Source organism: Hippocampus zosterae, chromosome 5 (genome assembly GCF_025434085.1).
Source record: "Hippocampus zosterae strain Florida chromosome 5, ASM2543408v3, whole genome shotgun sequence".
In the NCBI taxonomy this organism is placed as follows: Eukaryota; Metazoa; Chordata; class Actinopteri; order Syngnathiformes; family Syngnathidae; genus Hippocampus; species Hippocampus zosterae.
In genome coordinates, this window is record NC_067455.1 from 15,371,613 (window position 1) to 15,393,200 (window position 21,588).

Genomic DNA, 21,588 nt, shown 5'->3' on the forward strand with positions numbered 1-21,588 from the left:
CATCAAAAGAGTAACTGTGTTCCTGCCATCACATCAAAGATCAGACCAAAGACAATAGTGGGTAGTGGTGATCTGGTCTCAACTCACCACTCCCAACTTTTCCCAGCTACACCGAGTCAGACAACATGTACATTCCTTTGTTTCCAGGATTTGCATGGAGGCGTAACTGCCCGCCTCTCATTATCATATTGTCCCGATATGTTCTCATGACTCATGACTCTCTACGCTTCCTGATGAAATCTGAGACTCACAGGAGCCTGTATTGATTTGTGTTGCGTTGTGATAAACTGAAGAAAAGATGACATGGTGTTGAGTCTTCTTCCACCTTATAGATAAAAGAACCTGTGTCCAAGGAGGGCCAAAAGCAAATTGACAGCTCCCCCTCCTCTGCACTGTTGTAGTTCAGAACGTAATTCCTGTATGTGTGTGTGAGAAGGGGGCGGGGGGGGGGGGGGGGGGGGGGCACACGGGCATGTGCAGTACTAGGGGTGAAAGGCAGTCTCTTAGTGCCCACCTCACAGATCTTTCATGTCCCAATCCAACTTTACATTATCCGTCTGTGGATGTCTACTTATAGTTCCCTCCTAAATGTCCTTTGACCTTCTCCATGGACTCCATCAAATCAGGTTGTCCTTCTGCCATGCCAAGGACTATGTGCCTCTCGTTCACACCCCCAATGGTGCAAACCACCAGTTTTAAACTGCATCAAGCGGCGTGCATTTGCGAAAATAACACGACAAAGTCTAGCCCACCACTGCACAATTTTAGACCACTTCTCACACCAGACATTAGCTCGTCATAAGAATAGTCGCAGTTGTCTAAAGGGGAAGTCAAGGTAACAAGCCTTTTTACAATTATATGTTGTGTGTCGCCCCACTTGTCTAAATATGGGACACTGAATAATTAGTTTGTGAATATGAATTAAGCAGGAAATGCAATTGTTTTTTTAAAATCCATTTCAGGGGTTGCCCTTTTGCCACCCCTCACCACCAAATGGGGGTCGTGTGGGGTGGCTGCCTCATCAATGTGACATTCATTCCTATAGGACTGTTCACCAAAGAGGCAATGAAGGAACTCACTGCTGTCCCACTCTCACACTTTGTCTCTAGTTGGGTACAGACAGTAACCCATCTTCAAACATACTCAGGTGCTTTCATCTTGAAAGATGATATAAAACCCCCGAGGGTCGTGACTGAGGACCCTCATTATCCCTGGCTTGTGCTAACAAGCAGTGGAACTTTCACCTCTGCTCATTGCAACTGCAAGCTGGTAAGGTGTATTTTTATTTTCTACTCAGTATTGTAAATGTCATAAGGCTGTTTTGCATGTTTATTGAACTATAATCTTCACTTAGTCGTTATGAAAGCTACATAGAGCAAGTGTGTCAAACTCATTTTAGTTCAGGGGCCACATGGAAGAAATTCTATTCCTAAGTGGACCAGATGGGTAAAATCATGACACATAACTATACCCAATTTGCATTAATATTACGCAGATTTTCGTGATATGCAGGCCATCCGTCAACTGTAAACCATTCAACTGTAAATGTATTGCAATATATTTAAAAAAAAGTGGAAAGGATTTTTATATTTATATCTACTTTTTCATAAAATACATATTTTGTATGGAACACACAAGAAAATGAAAAAAAAATAAATCAATCAATTACATGCAAATATTTTGTGGAAGGAAAAAGTCAATCAAAATACAGTATGTGGTTTCACAACTTCTTTTCAATGAATCCAGTGAAGTGCAAAGAATTAAATTGAAGACAGTTGGCTTCAAGTTACATTTCGGAATGCCTACTGTTTTAGACTTTTGGAAACAAGTTTGTAATCTTGTTCTCTAGTTACCATTTGATTAAAACACCTCAGCGGTTAGCAAGCTATTAGCTTGTGATGAATGCATGAGCCAACAAAGGCAATGCATGTGCTGCATTCTGAATTTTTGGGTTTGCTTGATTGTTTGTTATTGTGACATTCACAAAAGCAGTAATACTTTGCCCATATAAGCTTTAACATTGCCGTAGGCGTGGTCATGTCATATACACCTATTTTTCATACCGATGGTTACAGAATGCATTGTGTGGTCCAATACATTTAATTAATGAAGTTTTAAAGATATTAAGACGGGACGGTAGTCGACTGGTTAGCACCCGGCCTCACAGTGCAGAGGTCCAGGGTTTAATTCCGGCTCCAGCCTTCCTGTGTGCAATTTTCATGTTCTCCCCGTGTCTGTGTGGGTTTTTCTCCAGGTACTTCGGTTTCCTCCCACATTCCAAAAACAGGCTGAGTTCAATACTCTAAATGTTCCCTAGGTGTGACTGTGATCGCGAATGGTTGTTCGTCTATGTGTGCGTTGCGATTGGCTGGCAACCAACCAGTCCAGGGTGTCCCGCGCCTACTGCCTGAAAATGTCTGGGATAAGCTCCAGCCCACTACGCGACCCTTGTGAGGATAAGCAGATCAGAAAATGGATGGATGGATGTTTCATTTAAGTTAATAATGGTGTAGTGGTACACATGCCTTACTTGTGCACGGGCAGCGTGGGATCGTTTCCCACTCAGTAAGTGTGAATGGTTGTTTGTCTCTATGTGCTGTGCGACTCACAATGGTAGATGTAGCTGAACATCTGGGAATGACAGACACTGCAGCACTGATTTACCTTACAGATGGAACTTGAACTGCACAAAAGACTTTGTGCCCCCCACCCCTCCCCACACCTTGTAGCATCCACCAAATTTCATAACCATTCGGCTAAAGACAAAGTTAGGTCAATTAAGAGAAATCCGTTCTGCTGGCGTGTTAACTGAAGTTGAGATTGTCATTGTCATGAGTTGTCATTCCTTCAAGCTCTTGTGTCTGCTGGAAATCAGACTCCAAGACTCCGCACATTTCATTACCCAACAATCAGTTGGATAAATAGCAAATGGTGAATTTTCCACAAGATTTGTTGTGTTGCCAACTTATCACAACTCATTACCGTTTCTCTGCATGCAAACATCACAAATTACATCTGGACGTTTTGTAGTTGAATTAGCACCACACATGACACCTCCTTACACGCTGCCAAAATGCCATTACAGTCAGACTTATGGAGTCACTGAGCAGTGTGGCGTGCCACTCTGTTTACCTGTTATGTGTTTACTCAAGCAGGAGAAGTAGTACCATTTCGTTACTTCGGTGTCCACCATGTTTCGAGTAATATGTTGTACATTCACGTTTGAATTACTGAAGTATCTAATGTATGAATTGATTTTGATTTGGGAATCATCTTCTCAAAACTCTGAATTGTTATGACAAATTAGCCATGCTAAAATGTCCATATCATTTTTCCAATGAGTTGCTCTGATGCTGTAATTTAATCTCAAGTGTCAAATAGGCTTGGTCTGTGAGTTAATTAAATGAATTTGCAAGTCACGCTGTATTTATCATTATTCAAGTTGCACTTGGGCAGCAGCACTTTTATCAATTCTTGGCTGGTTGCCGTGTGTGTATAGTGTCATAGACGCGGGTGTATTTACAGCTGAATGCATACAGTATCCGGTCAGTGGTCGTACTCTCGTCTCTAAACGGTTTAGACATCCAGAAGAAAATTAATCTGTGTGAGAGTGCTCGTTTGTGACACACTGAAAATACGTCAATGCTTTTAGATGAGTTCCTCACACCGGTGGGATATTTATTCCTGTGTCTGCTTCTGGTTCAGTTGGGACAGGGGAATCATCTGGATACGGATACATGTTCTTAAGGAGATGTATAGTTTAATTGAAGGATTATATTCCACTGTTATTATGATTTATGCAATATTAATTCAGCTAAAAATGGGGAGCACATAGAGGACATTTTGGTATAATCGAGGAAATTATACTCTGAAAAAGAACTTATTTGGTCCTAGTCTAGTCAGAGTAACATTTACACTCAAAGACCATAAAATAAATAAGTAAATGCTACTTAAAATAGTTGACTCATTATACTCCAAATAAATTAAAATCAACTTTTATCTGAAAAGAACATAATTTACCCACATTTTCCTCTGATAAGTGTAGGGCAGTGTGTCCAACATACGACCCGCGGGCCAGAATTGTCCCCCAAGGAGGTTCGATCAGGCCCGCAGGATCATTTAAAAGTGAAAAAAATATATATAAAAGACACGGAATGAATATTTTTAATAAGGTGCAGTTCATTGAGTATCCGCTAGAGGACACACTGTTTTAATCAGAATAAAAAGCAGAATTGTTTTGATCAGAGAAGAAGATAACTGCAGCCTCGGGCTGTCACTGAGATAGACCCAACACAGTAGCCGCTATCAAGGACATGTGACTACTTTATTCTTCACACATTTAATAGCACTTTCCTTAGTTTGTAAGGTGTAGGCAGGGATTACATTTGGATTTTATATGCATGCATAAATGGTTTAAACATTCCTTTCTTTATAAATCTCGTTTAATCATAAAATACATCACTATATTTTTCAATACCTATTATTTGTTTTGTGCCTTTGTACAATCAGTAGGATCAGTTGCAATGCATATATGTGAATGATAAAAGTAAATTGCACATTTGTCTAAGGAAATCCAAGGTGCTTGATGAAATGTTTTGTAAAATATATGTTCATTAAATGTCAACATTTTCCTAATGCTTTCGTGCTTCTTTAGATCAAAACAAAGGAAATATATATTATGTTGGTTATTTATAGCAAAGTATGGTATAATTTTAATGGTCCGGCCCAGTTGACATTTACCCAGGCCGTATGTGCCCTACAATGTGAAATGAGTTTGACACACCTGGTGTAGTGGGTGCGGCCTCATATACTCTGAGTAAAGAGATCCATTCTGAAGATTTACTCCGCTCTAGTGGCCAAGGGAGGCAATTGTATTGTAAAATGTTTTAAATACAGCGCCATTTACTGTGTATGTTACTCTTGCAGTTTTATCAGAACTAGAAACATTCAAACCCAGGCTATGCACCTATGTCCGGATGATTGCAAGATGTGAATGTGCTCTCTCATCACCCCGGCGTTACCCCTTTGAAAGTTTCATTTAAATCTGATAACTGAGCAGATGAATTTTGAACTTTTAACAGATGTACTGTAGTCATCATAACCTGTTCATGAGCTTCTCTTTCTCCTACTGTACCTTATTCTACTTCCTACCCTCCCCATTAGAAGCCCTCTCCCCCTCCCCTTACGATTCACTTCCCTCCCACTTTCTCCCTCTGACTCTAAACAGCACTCATTCTCGTCTCTCCCTTCACTTCCCACTCCAACATGTTGGCAGGAGGAGGCGGAGGAGGATGCTGCGCTCAACCCTTGGCGCGTTCTTGCCACCTCTTGGGCCAGCGCATGGTGCCTCTGACTCAGAGCCACCTTTCACTTGTATCAGCCTGAAGGAATTAAGAAGGGAGGGGGGTGGTCAGGTCCCCCAGGTTCCACAGGACGTCAGGAGCACCCATATCAGGATCCCCAGGAGGAGCAGCAGCAGGAGGAAAGTAGAGCACAGCAACTGTCCCTCATCTGTAGTGGAAACTATTACCTTAGACGCCAGCGCCTCCTCCAGTTTCCCTGACACTTCTCCCTTTTCGGCTCCAAGATCCATGTGGCAAGAGGCAATAAGGAGGAAGCGGTACCTCCTGGATCGGGCTGGTGAGGGGGGCCAGGGAGGTCAGGAGAGGAGGAATAGATCCCAGGACTGGTTGTATGAGTCGTACTACTGTATGAGCCAGCAGCATCCACTGATTGTGTTCCTGTTGCTTATCGTGATGGGAGCATGCCTGGCTCTGCTGGCTGTCTTCTTTGCATCAGGACTGGTAAGTTCTACATTCATGCATTATTATGCAAATGTGACAGAACATATGCAGAGCGTAAAGTCATCAGTTTCAATTTAGCGTAACAACACTATCAATATATAATATAGGATATTTGGGGTATACCTACCAAGTTTAAACTGTGTCGATGGGAGAATGTTTACACATGGGTGCACAGACAATTAAAAACAAAAACGGTATCTTTAAGACAAAGGTTACCAATAGGGGCATACACGTCACAAAAACACAAACCCGCTTCCAGTTGCTCCCGTATACACATTACACACATGTGCCAAAAAGCTTATCCAAAGGCACATCCCCAACATGGCAGCACTAATGTGAAGAGAGCCAGGGGGGAATAAGGGGCTTGGTTATTGTTTGAGCTCACGGTTGACCGAACTACAGAAAGGAAGAAGTGCTTTTTAGCTCTCAATATTTTGGCATGATATCTCTGCTTGGTAAGGCTGACAAATTCAATACAGTGAAGAAGCAAAGACCCCTTGGGAAATATAAAGGGACAAAGTCTAAAGCTATCAAGTATTTTGTCCATTTTCACTGAATATGAAATGCAGGTGCATTGATAAGAACTAGGAACTTGTCAGAGTTTTCCTCAACATTATGTCTCTTTGCAGGATAGTTAACACGAAACACAAAGAACAGCCCATTTTGAAAAATAAGCCTACTTTAGGACGATTGTCTAAATGTGTGTTTCTTGCATTTTCAGCTCATTCTATCATTTATTGAAGTGACGCGAAATATCTTTATAATGACAATCAACAAATGACCAGCGGGCTTTCGCAAGGCAACTTAATGTGAAATACAGCTTAAGGGATGATATTACACTGTTTAATAACACGTCTGTTTTTATACACCACCGTGCTTTTAAGGGAAGCATAATCTGATCGTTTGACATATTTTACCAATTGAGGGCCTCTCTCAGTCTATCCCTGATGAATCTGCTCAGATGGAGGGATTATTCTAATACAGTGAAAGGCCCTCACAGCACTGTCGCTGGGTATTGCAGATTTGCATATCCAAACATTTCTAACATCATCCAAACACTATATCAACTTTGGGGAAATGATTTGCACGGTTTGCCAAATGCAAACAGATGTTGACATCAGCAACTTCCATTTCTGATGATATGCATCTAACATTTGCCTCATCCATTACAGTGTGTCTGATTAGTCAGCAATTGCCTGCTGATGCGGACAGGCAAAAACGACACAAACACTATTTGGAAGGATGTTTTTGAATGGTGGCTGAATGCTTTTTAACATTTCTTCAGATGTTTCTAGTTGGTCATTCATAGACTTGTGGTTTTGCCCATGATGACATATTCATGTGGAGAAGCCTCTGACTCAGCACTTCAGCCACAATTGGTGTGGTGACTAATGTGTCTGACGGTGCTGGCATCACATAGAAATGTGCTGGTAAAATGCGATGCGTTTTGTAAATTAAGCAGAGGCTAAAGGTTGAATTGTAACAAGGAAGTTGCGGAACTGAAATTTGTTAAATAAATATACCACAAAGAAATTCAATTCACAATGGATTTCTGGCCTGAGATCACATAAGCATCTCGAGCCTTCCTGCCCTACATCCTGCCTTTTGGCTCTGGCAGAGTGCAAGATTGGCGTGACCTTTTTGCTCCACCCTCATTTCATTCTTCAACCTCCTCTATTTCTGTCCATTCTGTGCTTCTGTCATCTTTAAACTCCTCATATTTCTGTCTCTCTTTCATTTGTATCCCAACGCCACCCCCTTCCTGCGAGCTGGATGACCTAAATCCTGTTCTGTTTTGGAGCTCAGCTCTGGGCGAGACCGACTCTCTCCTCAACTAGACGCATGCTCTCCTGTCCCACTGCATTGCCTGCTTACAAGGGGAAAGACAGGGAAGATGGAAGCTGGGTTAGTGGAGGAAAAACCTAAATAAATGCCTTGCAACGGATGGAAAAGCAAAGAGATGGAAGTATATGTGGCGACGACATGTAAAATATTAATTTCGCAGTGAGAACCTCTGAGGTTGAACAGAATCTGTTCCAAATGGGGAAATAATGATCCGGGATCAGGTTTTTGCCTTTATAAAACATTCTGACGTTTATTTTATTTTATTTTTTAAATATTCACAGTGGCAAATGTAAAAAGAAGTTAAGCACTATTATGTTAACTGTTTAGTTAAGCGCTTTGTTACAGCTGCCGCTGTTGTGAAAGCGCTATATAAATCAGCATGTATTGTATTGTATTGTAATATTAAAATGTTGAAACAATATACACTCAGGACAGTATATCTGTGCACGGTGCAAATCCGGTGTAGCAGGCGGTGCAAATGCCACAGACAGGCAGACCGTTTTGGTAATTGCGTGGATGGGTGCAGATCTGCAGGCGGGTGGGCTGCGCCACTGTGGGAGTGTTTCTAGCCGACTTAAGTCACTGCCAATCAGAGCAGCTCCTCTAATACTTTAAATGTAGATGTGAATCTCAGCACTGAGGACGATTCGATACACATCTCGATGCACTACCAGCGATGCGATACTTATCTTGATACATGGAATTTTCTGGCGACACAATGCGATACGTTTCACCGTCTTCGCGATGTGACACGACGTGATACACATTTAGTTCAAATCAATGCGATCCGATACGATACAGTGCAATTTGTTGTGATATTGTGCAATTAAACATGATGCAAATACGCAAAGAAAAAAAGTAAAAAAAAAAAAAAGATGGAATTCAGTATGGTATTGCAAAAAGTAGACCACTTTATTCCTTATAAACGGTAGAACGTGTAAAACAACTTATTTAAGCCCTTTTACAATTGGGTTTTGTGCAAAGAAAATGTAAACAATTTGGCACCTGAGACTCACAGCTGTTGCTGTAGTGTAAACACAAACAGACTAGTCACTGAGTGTCTTATATGAAATATCCATCTCCATAGGATAGAAAAAAATACAATTGAAACAATGTGGCAGTCACAGCCTCAAAGCTGCTGTGTGTATTGTAGCGTACACAGACCACTCTCAGTGAGTGTCAAAATGAAATGTCCAAAAGAGTCATCCATATATAGTTTTTCCTTGCGTGGTCACAGTGAGCTGCAAGGGGACCCCCAAAATAAGAGGCGATTTTTTTCTGATCCTGACCTGGTTTGCCAAGAGTTTCTCCGGTGTCCAACGAGGAACTGGACGGGGAGGGGGCGGGAAACTTGTCGGTGATGTGGTGCCATCGGTTTAAGTGGTCTGCATATTTGCTGCGTTGTATGGCTTCGTAGTGCGACATTCTTTGCAAATTACGGAGCTTTTATCAATCTTTCCATCTTTCTTTTCGAAGCCGTAGTATTTCCAAACATAAGATCTGAATGTTGCGGAAGCATTAAATACAGTGGTTTCCTCGTTGCTGCTTGCGCGAACTTCCATAGTGTTTCGCTAGTTGTGACTGTATGTGACGCACGGCTACCGTCCGTATTCAACACAAAACGCAAAACAATGATGGTGCATTCATTGCGCCTAGAAAAGGGCAGATAGGTGACGTTTAACATGAATAAAACGGCGCTTGAATCGGATTTTACCGATACCCACCAATGCATCACGATGAATCTCGATTTCACCCGTCAATCGCGTCGTACCCAGTGAATGAGCCGATGCACTCGCATCGCGCACGTGCGCATCGATGAATCGATTAATATCGATTATTTTCCACACCCTTAGTCTCAACCGAGACTTATCTGCGCGGATTTGAGCAATCTGTGTGTACATTGCTCTGCTCTGGCCAAGTTTTGGCAACAGACAATGTGAATGGTTACTTAGAATCTGCTGGTGACTTAAATGTTTCTGCAGAGCTCAGTATCTGTCAGTCAATGTGCTGTCTGCGAAAATAGAGCCCCCAGTTTTAAAGTCTTAGGTAACATGTTGAATGACACTTTTACACCTAAGTATAAAAATGAACCAATTAGTTTAATTTAAAAACAGGAATACACAATGGGCCAAATACACAAAGAATGAACTGCGGCCGCTGATATCGCCTTTAATGCAATCATTTGCAGCCATCTTAACTTCCTTTTCACAAAAGCTATTGCGCTACTGCCATACCGATGCAAACACGCCCACAATGTTTGACAGCTGAATGCAGGCACCTGTTATCCCCCTGATTGCACACATGGCAAAGTAAAAATGCTGCTTTGCGCCAAGAACACCGTGTTAAAACAATGGCAATTGAGGAGACACTCTTTCATAAATCACAACTCACAACACACCTCTTTAAAACAGGCTGCTCAATGTAATTAATTTGTAGTTTATCACGGTTAATGGGGACCAAAACCACACGCGATAAACGAAAATCCGCGAAGTAACGACCAATAAACATTTTTTTTACGCAAAAAGTCCGCAAACGGTCCTAAAGAAGCTGCAAAACAACATATACAGTAGTGTACTCTGTGTATATGTTTTTTTAAAATTTTTTATGAATAAGTCTGAAAAAATCCACGATGCACTAAAGCCGCGACAAACGAACTGCGTAATAGCAAGGGATCACTGTCGTGTCATTTTTCTCTGCCTGTTTCTGTTGTTGTTGGTTTTTTTTTTTATTTAAATGAATTTGGAAATGTTGAATATGTGAACAGTATTTCGGACATAAAGGTTGTTTTATGGCCTGAAATTATTTTGTCAGGTAGGTGGGAGGGAATTGACGTAATTTATCATGACATGTCTCGTAAATAGCGAGCCTTCTGACACATATCTCAGATGTCACAGGTCGTAAGAAATGGCTTACACAGAAGAGCGCTAAGTTTACACCAGCCTTTTCGATGTGTATTACCACTGTTGTTCAAGAATTAGATGTTGTTTATCAATGGGGCTCATTTGTATCGCGGTGTGTAATTTCAACCGTCAAATGTGTGCCCATTTCCTCATTTGAAATATGCGCAAATACCACTGGTGCACCGAGACGCATTCTGCTTGATATCTCAGTGAGTGAAGTATTTTACCATCTGTGCGTCCTTTTTGAATTGTTTGCTCCATATTTACTGATTTGCACCACATAAAAGCCACACAATCCTTTCGGGAATTCGACCCTACACATTCACAATTCCAGCTCTTCTCTTGTAGCATTCTCTTAACACCCCTTGTTGAGGATTGATCTTCTTAAAATGATCCCAAAAAGTCAGAAAAGCAAAAGGCACACACACACACGCACGCACGCGCGCGCACCCACGCGCGGACACACACACATGTTCAGGAATGAGTTTTGATTTAAATCTGAAAGATAAAACCCAAGCGCCATTCCACACTGCAGATTTTGCAATCCTAATTTTTAACCTGCAAATGGCATTAAATAATGTCGGACAAAGTCTTTGTCTTGATGTGAGGTGTATGCAGACTCACTGGAGATCATTGACTACCACAAAGTATCTCAGATGTCAGCAAAATACATGTTTTTTCAAAAAGAAAATGTAAAGTAGGGACCAACTCCCAGCCTGGAAAAAAGGAATTAATATTGTTTCTTTGAAAACTAACTCTCTACATATACCAATACCAGGGGACTATTGAGGCCCACCATCCATTTTTCAGCGGACTGTGACATGCCCCCCAACTCCCTTCAAAAAAGATAACTTAAAGATGCCATTTGACATCGGCCGCAAGATTAGTTCAAAAAGGTGAAGGTGGGCAGAGTGAGAGGGGAGGTTATAATGCATTTTATTTTTATTTTATTTTCTTGTCAGAAAAATCTTAGAAACAGAAAAGCAGCTTCAAATCCTGAATGTATGTCCTGTATGTTCAATGTCGGTTCTTATACCTGACGTGACTGCTTTCAGTTAAAAACATTCATCAGCAAAGTCCCATACAGATGGCTGATTTATAGCATCCATTTATACTGTTCAGTTTTAAGGCTGTTTTTGCACTATAAATCTGGTATATCAAGTGAGGTACAATTGGGTAGGTAGAGGAATATAGTGGGAACGCATCTGCTTTGGTACATGCACGATGCAGACCACAAACATCCCCGTCCAGATTACTACAGTATAGTCTATAGCCCACTTCCTCAACTGGCGGACCGCGATCCATGCCCGGACCACCGACCTCCTCTGTCCGGACCGCCGACCTCCTCTGTCCGGGCCTCCTCTGTTCGGACCCTCGGCAAATTGTATAAAATAATAATTTATAAAGTGATTTTTACGTTATACATTTTATATTTGTGAACGATAATCTGCGCATTACCGCGATCGCTTGTTAAAATTATCCGTTGTATTCTTTGCGTGCACTAACAGATGTAATGCAGAGGAACGCGGCAGCGCGACTTTGCGTGTATGTTTGACTCACTGGATACCCTGGCTGACCAGGGCATGTCGGCGATAAGATGCGCTGATTGGCTCCTCTGAACTGAAGGTGTGGCCATACAAATGCGTCAGCATATACGATGCGCTGATTGGCTCCTCTGAACTTAAGGTGTGTCCATACATAAGCGTCAGCACGCGTCTATCCCAAAACACACCCATTCAAAATGGATGATTGTGTCAGGAAACAGACGCATGCGCGACCCCACAGTGTGCTCACAGCTTCAGCCCAGGAGAGCCGCACACAGACAATTAGACAAAACGAATCGCGGGAGGTTTCGATTGTGTGCAGTTCTGCTCCCGTCTACATCGGGGATCTTAGCAGCTGTTTAATAACAGAACACCGTAACATGGGAAATGAACATCACAATGGCGTCTTCAAATAATATTTGCATGCCTCAGACATTGCATTCACCTTTAGTGGAAGAAAAGCACTGCACATTCCTGTGCCCCCTTGTGTCAGTATTTAAAATGGTTCTTAACTCCTCTTCTGATATATTTTTTAAGTGATTTCAGAGGGGATGTGAAAAGGGGAATTGTACAAATGAAAAGGATATTTTTGTTTTCATGTTTAGTATTTATTTTGGTAAAATTAGTATTTTGTTTTGTTTTTGTTAAATTAAGGGGAAAAAGACAACTACTGTTTAAAAAGTTAAAGTAAAAATGTCTTATTTCCCTAAAAGGGCTATTTCTATTATTAGAGAGGCACAACTTAACAAAATAAAAGAGTTCCTGTGCCTCAACACAATACCTCTCATTATTTGCTGTGTACTGGCAAAGTGAATAATTGTTATTTTCATGCACCCCATTATTGGTTGGTTGTGAGGAGTGTTGATTTGTATAAGCTTGGCTTGACCATACTAAATGGGCATATAGCCCTGCTCCCCATGACCGCCGTGCATGGGACCGGACCTTGGTCTTATTAAAAAAAAAAAAAAGTGGACCACAGCATTTCTAGTTGAGAACCACTGGTCTATATTTTAAAAAAAAGAAAGCAACACAAGTTCTTTGTCCTGGTGAAATCTTGCTAAAGAAATATTAGTGTGATGTAGAGGTAATTAATTTGATATAGATGAATAAACATTTTAAGTAAGATTACTGGGGGTACGTTTTTCGTCTCGTTTTGCCTTTTGAATTCATGTTTATTTTTTTACACACATTTTGGACAGGTTGTGTTCATCGAGATGAAAGTGAAGTGTCTTTTATTTCATGTTATTCTGTGCCATAAATTACACTGAGCAAATCCGATTCCCTTGAAGGGCTAATTGGTGCCTCAGAGGGTGACTCACCCTCCTGCTTGTTTGTTTAGTTGGAGAATTGAAGAAGGACTCAGGAAGTGAGGTTTAGTAGTCTGGTTGTCTCATGTCCCTTTCAGATGCGTCAATTTTCTACATAACTAAAGTGCTCTTTTCGTTCTGTTTCACTCAAGCAAAGCTTAATCGTCTTGAAGATGTTTGACATTTTAGACAATCTATAAACAGTTACATCAATTTTCATCTCTTTTAACCTTTGACCAAACTGGTTTTAGAGTGTGTGTTAGTGGTTTAAATGTTTGTTAATTTCTAGATTACAAAACACCATTTAGCCAAATGATTGGCAAAATGTAATTTCTACCTCTACACATTTGAGCAAAATGCCAAACTTAGGAAAAGTCCTCAAATGAGCACAGATAGACTGCACTTTGCTCTAGACTTGCGCTCATAATGAAAACAGGGCTTTTAATGTCTCTTATGTAACCATTCAGATTCCGTAAACACTTCACCATCGATTCAAGACTCTCGGGGGAAAAAAAGTGATTTTTTTGTTGTTTTTTTTGCACTGTTTGATGTTAATTTAGTCGTGGTCCTATTTTCTAACGCATGTCATTCTGTTCCAGAACGTCGAGGACCATGTGGCCTTTGTAATCACAGTGCCCACAGCGTTGGCGATCTTCCTGGCTGTATTTGTTTTGGTCTGCATTGAATCCATTTTCAAGAAACTTCTTCGGGTGTTCTCCCTTGTCATCTGGGCCTGCTTGGTTGCTATGGGTTACCTCTTTATGTTTTCCGGTGGGATCGTGTGTCCATGGGACCAGGTAAGCCTAAGAAAAGTATTTTGTGGTCAATTTATTTATTGTGTAAAAGCATGTGAAGTGTTCGGTTATTTATTCATAGACAATATAAATAACTAAACGTAGCTGTCTGGTTTTAAAATGAGGCCAACTTGCAAGTGCCTTAAACTTGAATTCTTTGGAATACCATTCAGGAAAAACTCTTAGTTGCCGACAGCTCTCTTGTGAAGACGTTTTAGAAAAGTGAGCCTACCTCTCACATGATCTCCTAATTCAGTACAGTATTCCAGTACTATCTTATATCATGCTTTGTAATGCTCTTCTATATATATTGATTACATAGGAGCATTCCCCTCGAGGATGCTTAAACTACAGAAACCACATCCTATTTTATTTTTTAGTCCTTTATTTTTAGGTAAGATGTATTCTCTCTTCCCAATTTAATTTGAAATCTGTTGATCATCACTAATCAAACCAGTCAGATTTGCAGTTTAAATCTTGAGGGCCATGTTGACATTTGATGTTGCTTACATTGCTTTTACATGACCCGTGACTGAAAGGTTAGTGGGCATCATTGTCAGTGCTTGCTGACTGCATCTGTAGTTAGCACTGCATGAAGGTGAAAACCCGGAAAGAAGTTAAAGGAGGTGAAAGAACTGACTAAGGCTCTTGCTAGGATCATGCGTTCATGCTCTAGTCATGATTTTACTGCTTCTCCATTATTGTTTGTTTCATTGTATCTGCGGTGGTACCATGGCTGTTCAAGTCATCAATACACTATCGGGGCTCACTTCGTTGGCATTGTGGCACACATCTGGCCAGGTAAAAGGAGTAGTAGGTGGTTCTTACACTGAGGTGATGATAAGGTGCTTGGTGCTCACCAAGAGTATTTTAAATCTCTATTGGAGAAGTCACTGCTAGCCTTGATCACTGACTTGTTGCATGTGTTCCTCGCACTTCTATGTGCCGGACTCAGGCAATGGATGACAGGGGCAAGGCCAGTTATTTTGGGGAGGATGCGGTCCTTGTGTGTCTCTTGGAGGCAGATGATATCAGCGTCTAGGCTGGCTTTGATTTCTGATTTTGCATCAGACATTCCTTCATCACTGAGGCTGAGCACTCTGAACATTTTCATTGTGATCTCCCAAGGCCAAGGGTGTATCCTTTTACCACCTCTGATTATTGGGCACAGTTGTGGTGTTGTGCGAGTTGTAGCAATTGTTCATCAATTGGTCTCCAAAGATTGTCAGGGATACCACATGAAGGTTTGCTACTTCCAACCGTCAAAAAAATGTTCTCCATTCAGACAATCGATAAGCACGGGAACAAAACCTCTGGCATGGTGGTGCATGACCAGATGTGAAATGTCTCTATAAAATTGTGAACAGAAACTTGTGAGTGTATCAGCATTGTTACAAAATAGGTGGTTAAGCATAACTGCCAAATATTCCAGACTCAATGGCTCGAATCTAGCATATTTACATGCACATTTTAAATAGACATACCATATTTTCCGCACTATTAGGCGCTTCGGCGTCTACGTCGCATTGAATTTCCTATTTTAAATCAGTTTTCTCATATAGGGCGCACCGCATTATAAGGCGCATAGAATAGAAGCTACAATCCTGGCTACGTTTGTGTTTGCATCCACTAGATGGAGCTACGCTAAAGGTAATACAATACAATACAATACAATACAGCTTTATTTATATCGAGCTTTCACAACCGCTGCAGCTTCAAAATAGCGCTTTACAAATCATTTAAAATACTACGTCCAAGAAATCAGAATATTGATCCTACCCATATATAAGGCGCATCGGATTATAAGGCGCACTGTTGGCTTTTAAGAAAATTGAGTGCTTTTTAAGTGTGCCTTATAGTGCAGGAAATACGGTACATATTTTTTCAAAGAACAATATGTTGAAAATAGGGCGGCCCGTTGGTCCAGTGGTTAGTGCGTTGACCTCACAGTGCAGAGGCTCTGGGTTCGATCCCGGCTCCAGCTTTCCTGTGTGGAGTTTGCATGTTCTCCCAGGGTCTGCGTGGGTTCCTCTGGGTACTCCCACGTTCCAAAAACATGCACACTCAAAATTGTCCCTCGGTGTGATCGTGAGCGCGGATGGTTGTTTGTCTCTGTGTGCACTGCGATTGGCTGGCAACCGGTTCTGGGTGTCCCCTGCCTATTGCCCGAAGACGGCTGGGATCCATCTGCTTTTCCAGCAGAAAAGCAGATCGGGAAATGGATGGATGAATGGATGGTGAAAATATTGGTGAGATAATTCACATAAAGTTAATTTTGCATGGATCTTTTTTTATTCATGTATTTAATGATCATTATTTTTGAAAAGGGATTAAATTCTATTATTTCTCTGGCTTCAGTACATTTGGAAGTGTCAGGATCAAAACCCTGCCTCTGATCTATACATTGGTATTGATAAAACTTGCAGAAAACATTGAATGGTTTGGTTACAGTACAAGTAACAGTCATTCACCAGTACTGATGAATACAGATGTCTAATGTGGACTAATTTCTCACAAAGCAGCATTTTGAGGTGCACTGATTCGCACGTCATTCTATTCATTCTTCTCCCACTCACTGAAAATATCAGCCCATTTTGCCATCAGTGCACTCCGACTGCAGCATCCACGTTAATTAACATTTATCTGACGAGATTGGCTTGTTGACTCACACTCCTGACTTGACATCCATTACTACCGCGACATGTATTTTCTTACTTTTGAACATTATCAAAGAAGGGAACAAATGCAAACATTACTTTACAACAATCTTAATTTTTTTTCGTTAATGTTCAGTGACAAAATAATGTTTTTCAGACACAGTCCTTGAAATTTGCACAAATGCGAATGCACCAAAAGGCGTGCACCAGTATCTCTGACATTTTCATATTTTGAAAAACAATATATACGGCAGGCATGGTCTACTGTCAACATAACAATGCTATTTAGGTTGATAACAAAGTGCCCTATCAGTGCAGGTACCTGCCAATTATGATAACGATAGTAGCGGCTCAAAGTTGCATTTCGTATTCTCTGTAAGACAGGGTTGGTTTGGATACATTTCCATATCCTTTTCTCAACCTGAAATCAATTGAATGCTTATCCACTCCCCACAAAGCCCCCTCTGTTTGCTAATGCTAGGGAGAAGGGCTTATCTGTGTGGTCCAGCTTCTACCCCTCACTGAGAAATGTCTGTGCCCACCCTCATCTGCTTCCCATCTATCATCCTCCCTGTCCCTCATGCTGGAACCTGTATGTGTATAAGTCATTTTGTGCTCTGCTAGCATTGTGAACACAACTCTGAACTTTGTGCAGGGAAAATCAAGATGCTCATCCGCAAAAAAATAAATCAATAAAAATGTAAAACATTTATCCACCCATCCATTTTCTAATCTGTTTATCCTCACAAGGGGCAAGCGTGGGCATGCTGGAGCCTATGCCAGCTGTCATCGGACAGTGAGTGGTGTACACCGTGAACTAGTTGCTAGCTGGTCGCAGGGCACCATTGACAAAAAAAACATTCACACTCATAATCACATCAAGGGATTTGGTGTGTTTAACAAACAACCTACTGTGCACGTTTTGGGAATGCGGGAGGAAACCAGAGAATCACTCGTCTTCATATATACACCACGCCGAGCTTGTGTTAAAAGGCTTTGAAATTAATGACCAAAACAATACATAACTTGAGGTACCAATATTTAGAAGTAAACTCATTGACTTTAAATAAATCAAGCCCTACCAACACTTTGAAAGATGCCATTTCGGAACGAAATAAATGCTGTGTGGAACATTAATTGGAACTGAGAATATGTTGAGCGGAAGCATGAAATTGTGTGTGTGGGGGGGGGGGGGGAGGCTACGACAAAGATTGCATGATGCAAGTTACGGGGATATGGAGAAATGTGCAATACTGAAAATGTTTTTTTTTTTTAATATCTTGTCCTGCGCTCATTTACCGTACTCAGCACGTTTGCCTCTGCCGTTAATTTGGAAGTGTTTGTGTGTGCGTGTATGCGTGCGTACTTAACTGCCTTGAGCACCATGAAGGTGCTAGTGCTGCATAAATTCACCCCGTTTAGCAGTAAAGCCCAGTCTGATTTGAGATGGCCAAACTAAGCACCTATTGTGTATTTTTAATGTAATGGTGTTTAGTATGCAATGAAAGTGATTCTTGGTGAAGTATCGGATAGATGCACATTGCACATGCTTGCATTGCACATCAAGCCTTGAAGCAGATCGCAGACAGACTGGACTAAAAGCATGATGTAATCGGACACCCTATCTCCATAATTTGTTTTATGAACTCACTGTGGTATTGAGGATTTGATTCATGGGCTGGTAGCAGCATCGTTACCTGGCTCTTGAAAAACGCCTTGACGACATAATTATCAGTGCGAGGGTCCTTATGTGCTTCCCTTAGCCACACTGAAGGAATATTCTCACAATTTCATCGTTATATCGACTGAACCTTGGAGTGTAGGAAACATATGTATCTTTAACCCAGCCTCCCTACCATTATCGACCACTTTCTTGATCCAGTTAGTGGCAATTGGATATCTGATGGTATTTTTAGGATAACAAACATTACATCTGAAGCAAATTACATATTCTGTGATGCCAGATGATATTTGGAAGCAACAGTCACTTCCCTTTTTATGCATTGTGAAGTGAGTTAATGCATGTCTTTGTTGAACATTGGAAATGCAATGCATTCGTTCGACTTAGCATATTTCCATTTATAGTCATCGGTTGTTTTCTTGCTTTTATTTAACAGCAATTTGTAATGCTCGTTTTATTTTTCCACTGTAATATTTCAAGCTTTTCTGTCTTTATGATACAAGAAAAGCCTTTGCTTTTCTGCAGAAAAGACCACAGCCATTCACTCAACCAATTCAAGGCGATGTTGACCTGGAAACAAGTCGACAGAAAGGAGTGCTGTGTACTCCTCCCCCTCCCCCTATTAATCACATGACTTCTTGCCTTGACCTTAAAGTCACTACCTTTGAAGTTTTCTCTCTCTGCGGTTGTTTGTATTTCACTAATTCTGCCAACATTCTAAATGGTCACTTGACACTATTCTATTATTATTTATTTCCCATTGTCGTGAAATTCTGCATGCAATGGTCAGATAGTTAACTTGTCAAGAGCAGCATCCTGTAGGTAAATCAGCTTGCTATCCATACCCAAAATTTACTTCAAAAGACCCATGTCATTGCCAAAATAGAATAAGTACATTAAAAAAAAGCAGTATCCAAACTTCATTTACTGCAGCTTTAACCAATTAGGTCTTTGTTACCTTGGTTACAGTAAAGATTTGTTTTATTTTTATTTATAAAAAAAAGCTGTTGTTTAATTCACAAAATACTCAATTTAACTTCATCACGGGGTTGCTCGAAATAAAATAATCTGGATCCAGATATAATTTTTAAGTTCATTATACATCTGCTGAACAAATGTATCTGGATGCAGATGATTTCATTTTGCGCAACCACTTGCCGTAATAAGATTGAGTATACTGTTGACTTGACTTGACTTGACATTCAAGACACCATTTTTTTCCGGTGTTGGCAGTTTGACAATGTTTCCTTTGCAATGAAAAAAAACAGCATTGTCAGTTTTTGACAAAGAAAGGAAAGTTATCATTGCCATCCATGAGAAAATATTAAGGTCCCATTGGTATGGCATCCATCTATCCATTGTCCGATCCACGTATGCCTCACAAGGGTCGCGGGCCGTGCTGGAGTCTATCCCAGCTGTCTTCGGACAGTAGGCAGGGGGACACCCTGAACCAGTTGCCAGCCAATCGCAGGGCACACATAGACAAACAAGGTATGAATTATGTTTTGCATTGTGTGTACACTGTTGTGGATTTGTTTTTCTTACGTGAATGGTTGGTAGTCTAAACAGCCAGCGATTGGCTGCTGACCAGTCCAAGGTGTTGGCTCCATCTCACCTAGGACCATGAGGACAAAGGATTGAGAAAACACATGGATGAATGTCTATTGACATGATGTCATGGTGAAATTTGTTTCATTTTCAGTTTACCCGCACCTCTTTGCCTCACTCAATCTGTCCGCCCATAACTAGAGAAAGGTTAACTGTTACCTCACTGTAACCCGAGAGAACACTGACCTCTTTGTCACATGCATGACAGCAGATGAGCCTCAACCGTGCACCAGGAGGGAATATTAAAGAGTACTGCAATGAGCGTGTCCGGAGCTCCACGAATGTAAAAATGCAAAGCACTCGCCATGCTACATTAGAGGTGCCAGGTTTGAGGTGAAAGTGCTGACTGTCCCCGTTCCATCAGCCTCCTACAGTCAAGGGAGGTTGGGGAAGCTATCAGAACTTGGTGGTGTTTATATGGGCCAGCTTATGATGTGCACAACACTGAAACACTTAATGGCACACATGTACTGTAGATGTTTATTTTCATTTGGAATGCTACACTGTGGGGGTTTCTTGGACAAAATGTTGCCAAAAATTCATTGGAAGAATGAATGCCTGCATTTTGATTGCTCCACATGCCCTGTGCAAGCCTTTACATTCAAGGTTAGCCTGAAACATTTCTCATGAGCTGTGTATATTCACTAGGGATCAATACAGAAATTGCGATACCTCTGTTGTCAGATCTTTATGCACTCAAAATATCAACAATATCAATACTTTTGGTGCAAAACCACAATGTAGAAGATGTAGCATTTATGATGAGGCGGAGACTGAGTCAGAAGAAGTGAGCACAGTGACATTCCTTGGGTGCTGCAGGATGGTACAGATACAGAAAACGTGGAGCTTTAAGCAGCACTCAGCAATATTGCTGTTGGAGCTATTCATATTATTACATCAGGTTTTGAAATAAGAACAGGAATAAATACATGCTTCAACTAATAGTCGCATTAGTCCTACTTGGAGAGTATAGGTGCCACTGAAATAATTGTGCATAGCAAAATAAAAAAGCATATCAAGCAATCTATTTAAATCAGGTTTTCTTAGGGAGCGGTCTAGTGGTCCTGTGGTTATCGCATCGACCTCACAATGCAGAGGTATCAGGTTCAATTCCAGCTCCCTGTGTGAAGTTTGCATGTTCTCCCTGGGCCTATGTGGGTCCTCCGGTTTCTTCCCACATTCCAAAGACATACATAGCAGGCCGATTGAACACTCCACATTGTCCCAGGTGTGAGTGTGAGCGCCGATGGTTGTTCGTCTATGTGACCTGCGATTGGCTGGCAACTGGTTCAGGGTGTGCCCCGCCTACTGCCCAGAGACAGCTGGGATAAGCCCTTGCAGGCCCGTGACCCTTGTGAGGGAGGATAAGCGGATCAGAAAATGGATGGATGGATGGTTTCCTTAAGAATCGATCAATTAGAGTCCGTTATGTGTCATTAAATTACACA

The 21,588-nt window shown here is 41.2% G+C and overlaps 1 protein-coding gene across 3 annotated transcripts in view; it reads left to right on the plus strand.

The window, feature by feature from the left end:
• Nucleotides 1-1,188: 1,188 nt before the first annotated feature.
• adcy2a (adenylate cyclase 2a) overlaps nucleotides 1,189-21,588 on the plus strand; it is a 42,696-nt gene continuing 22,296 nt past the window's right edge. Inside the window, exons 1-3 of one of the 3 annotated variants that reach the window (XM_052065706.1) lie at nucleotides 1,189-1,269; nucleotides 5,276-5,804; nucleotides 14,000-14,197. In XM_052065706.1, the coding sequence (XP_051921666.1) occupies nucleotides 5,292-5,804; nucleotides 14,000-14,197 (711 nt within the window). In that variant the 5' untranslated portion in view covers nucleotides 1,189-1,269; nucleotides 5,276-5,291. Of the gene's footprint in view, nucleotides 1,270-5,233; nucleotides 5,805-13,999; nucleotides 14,198-21,588 lie in introns of those variants that run through there. The other 2 variants (XM_052065707.1, XM_052065704.1) reach the window with 2 other exon arrangements.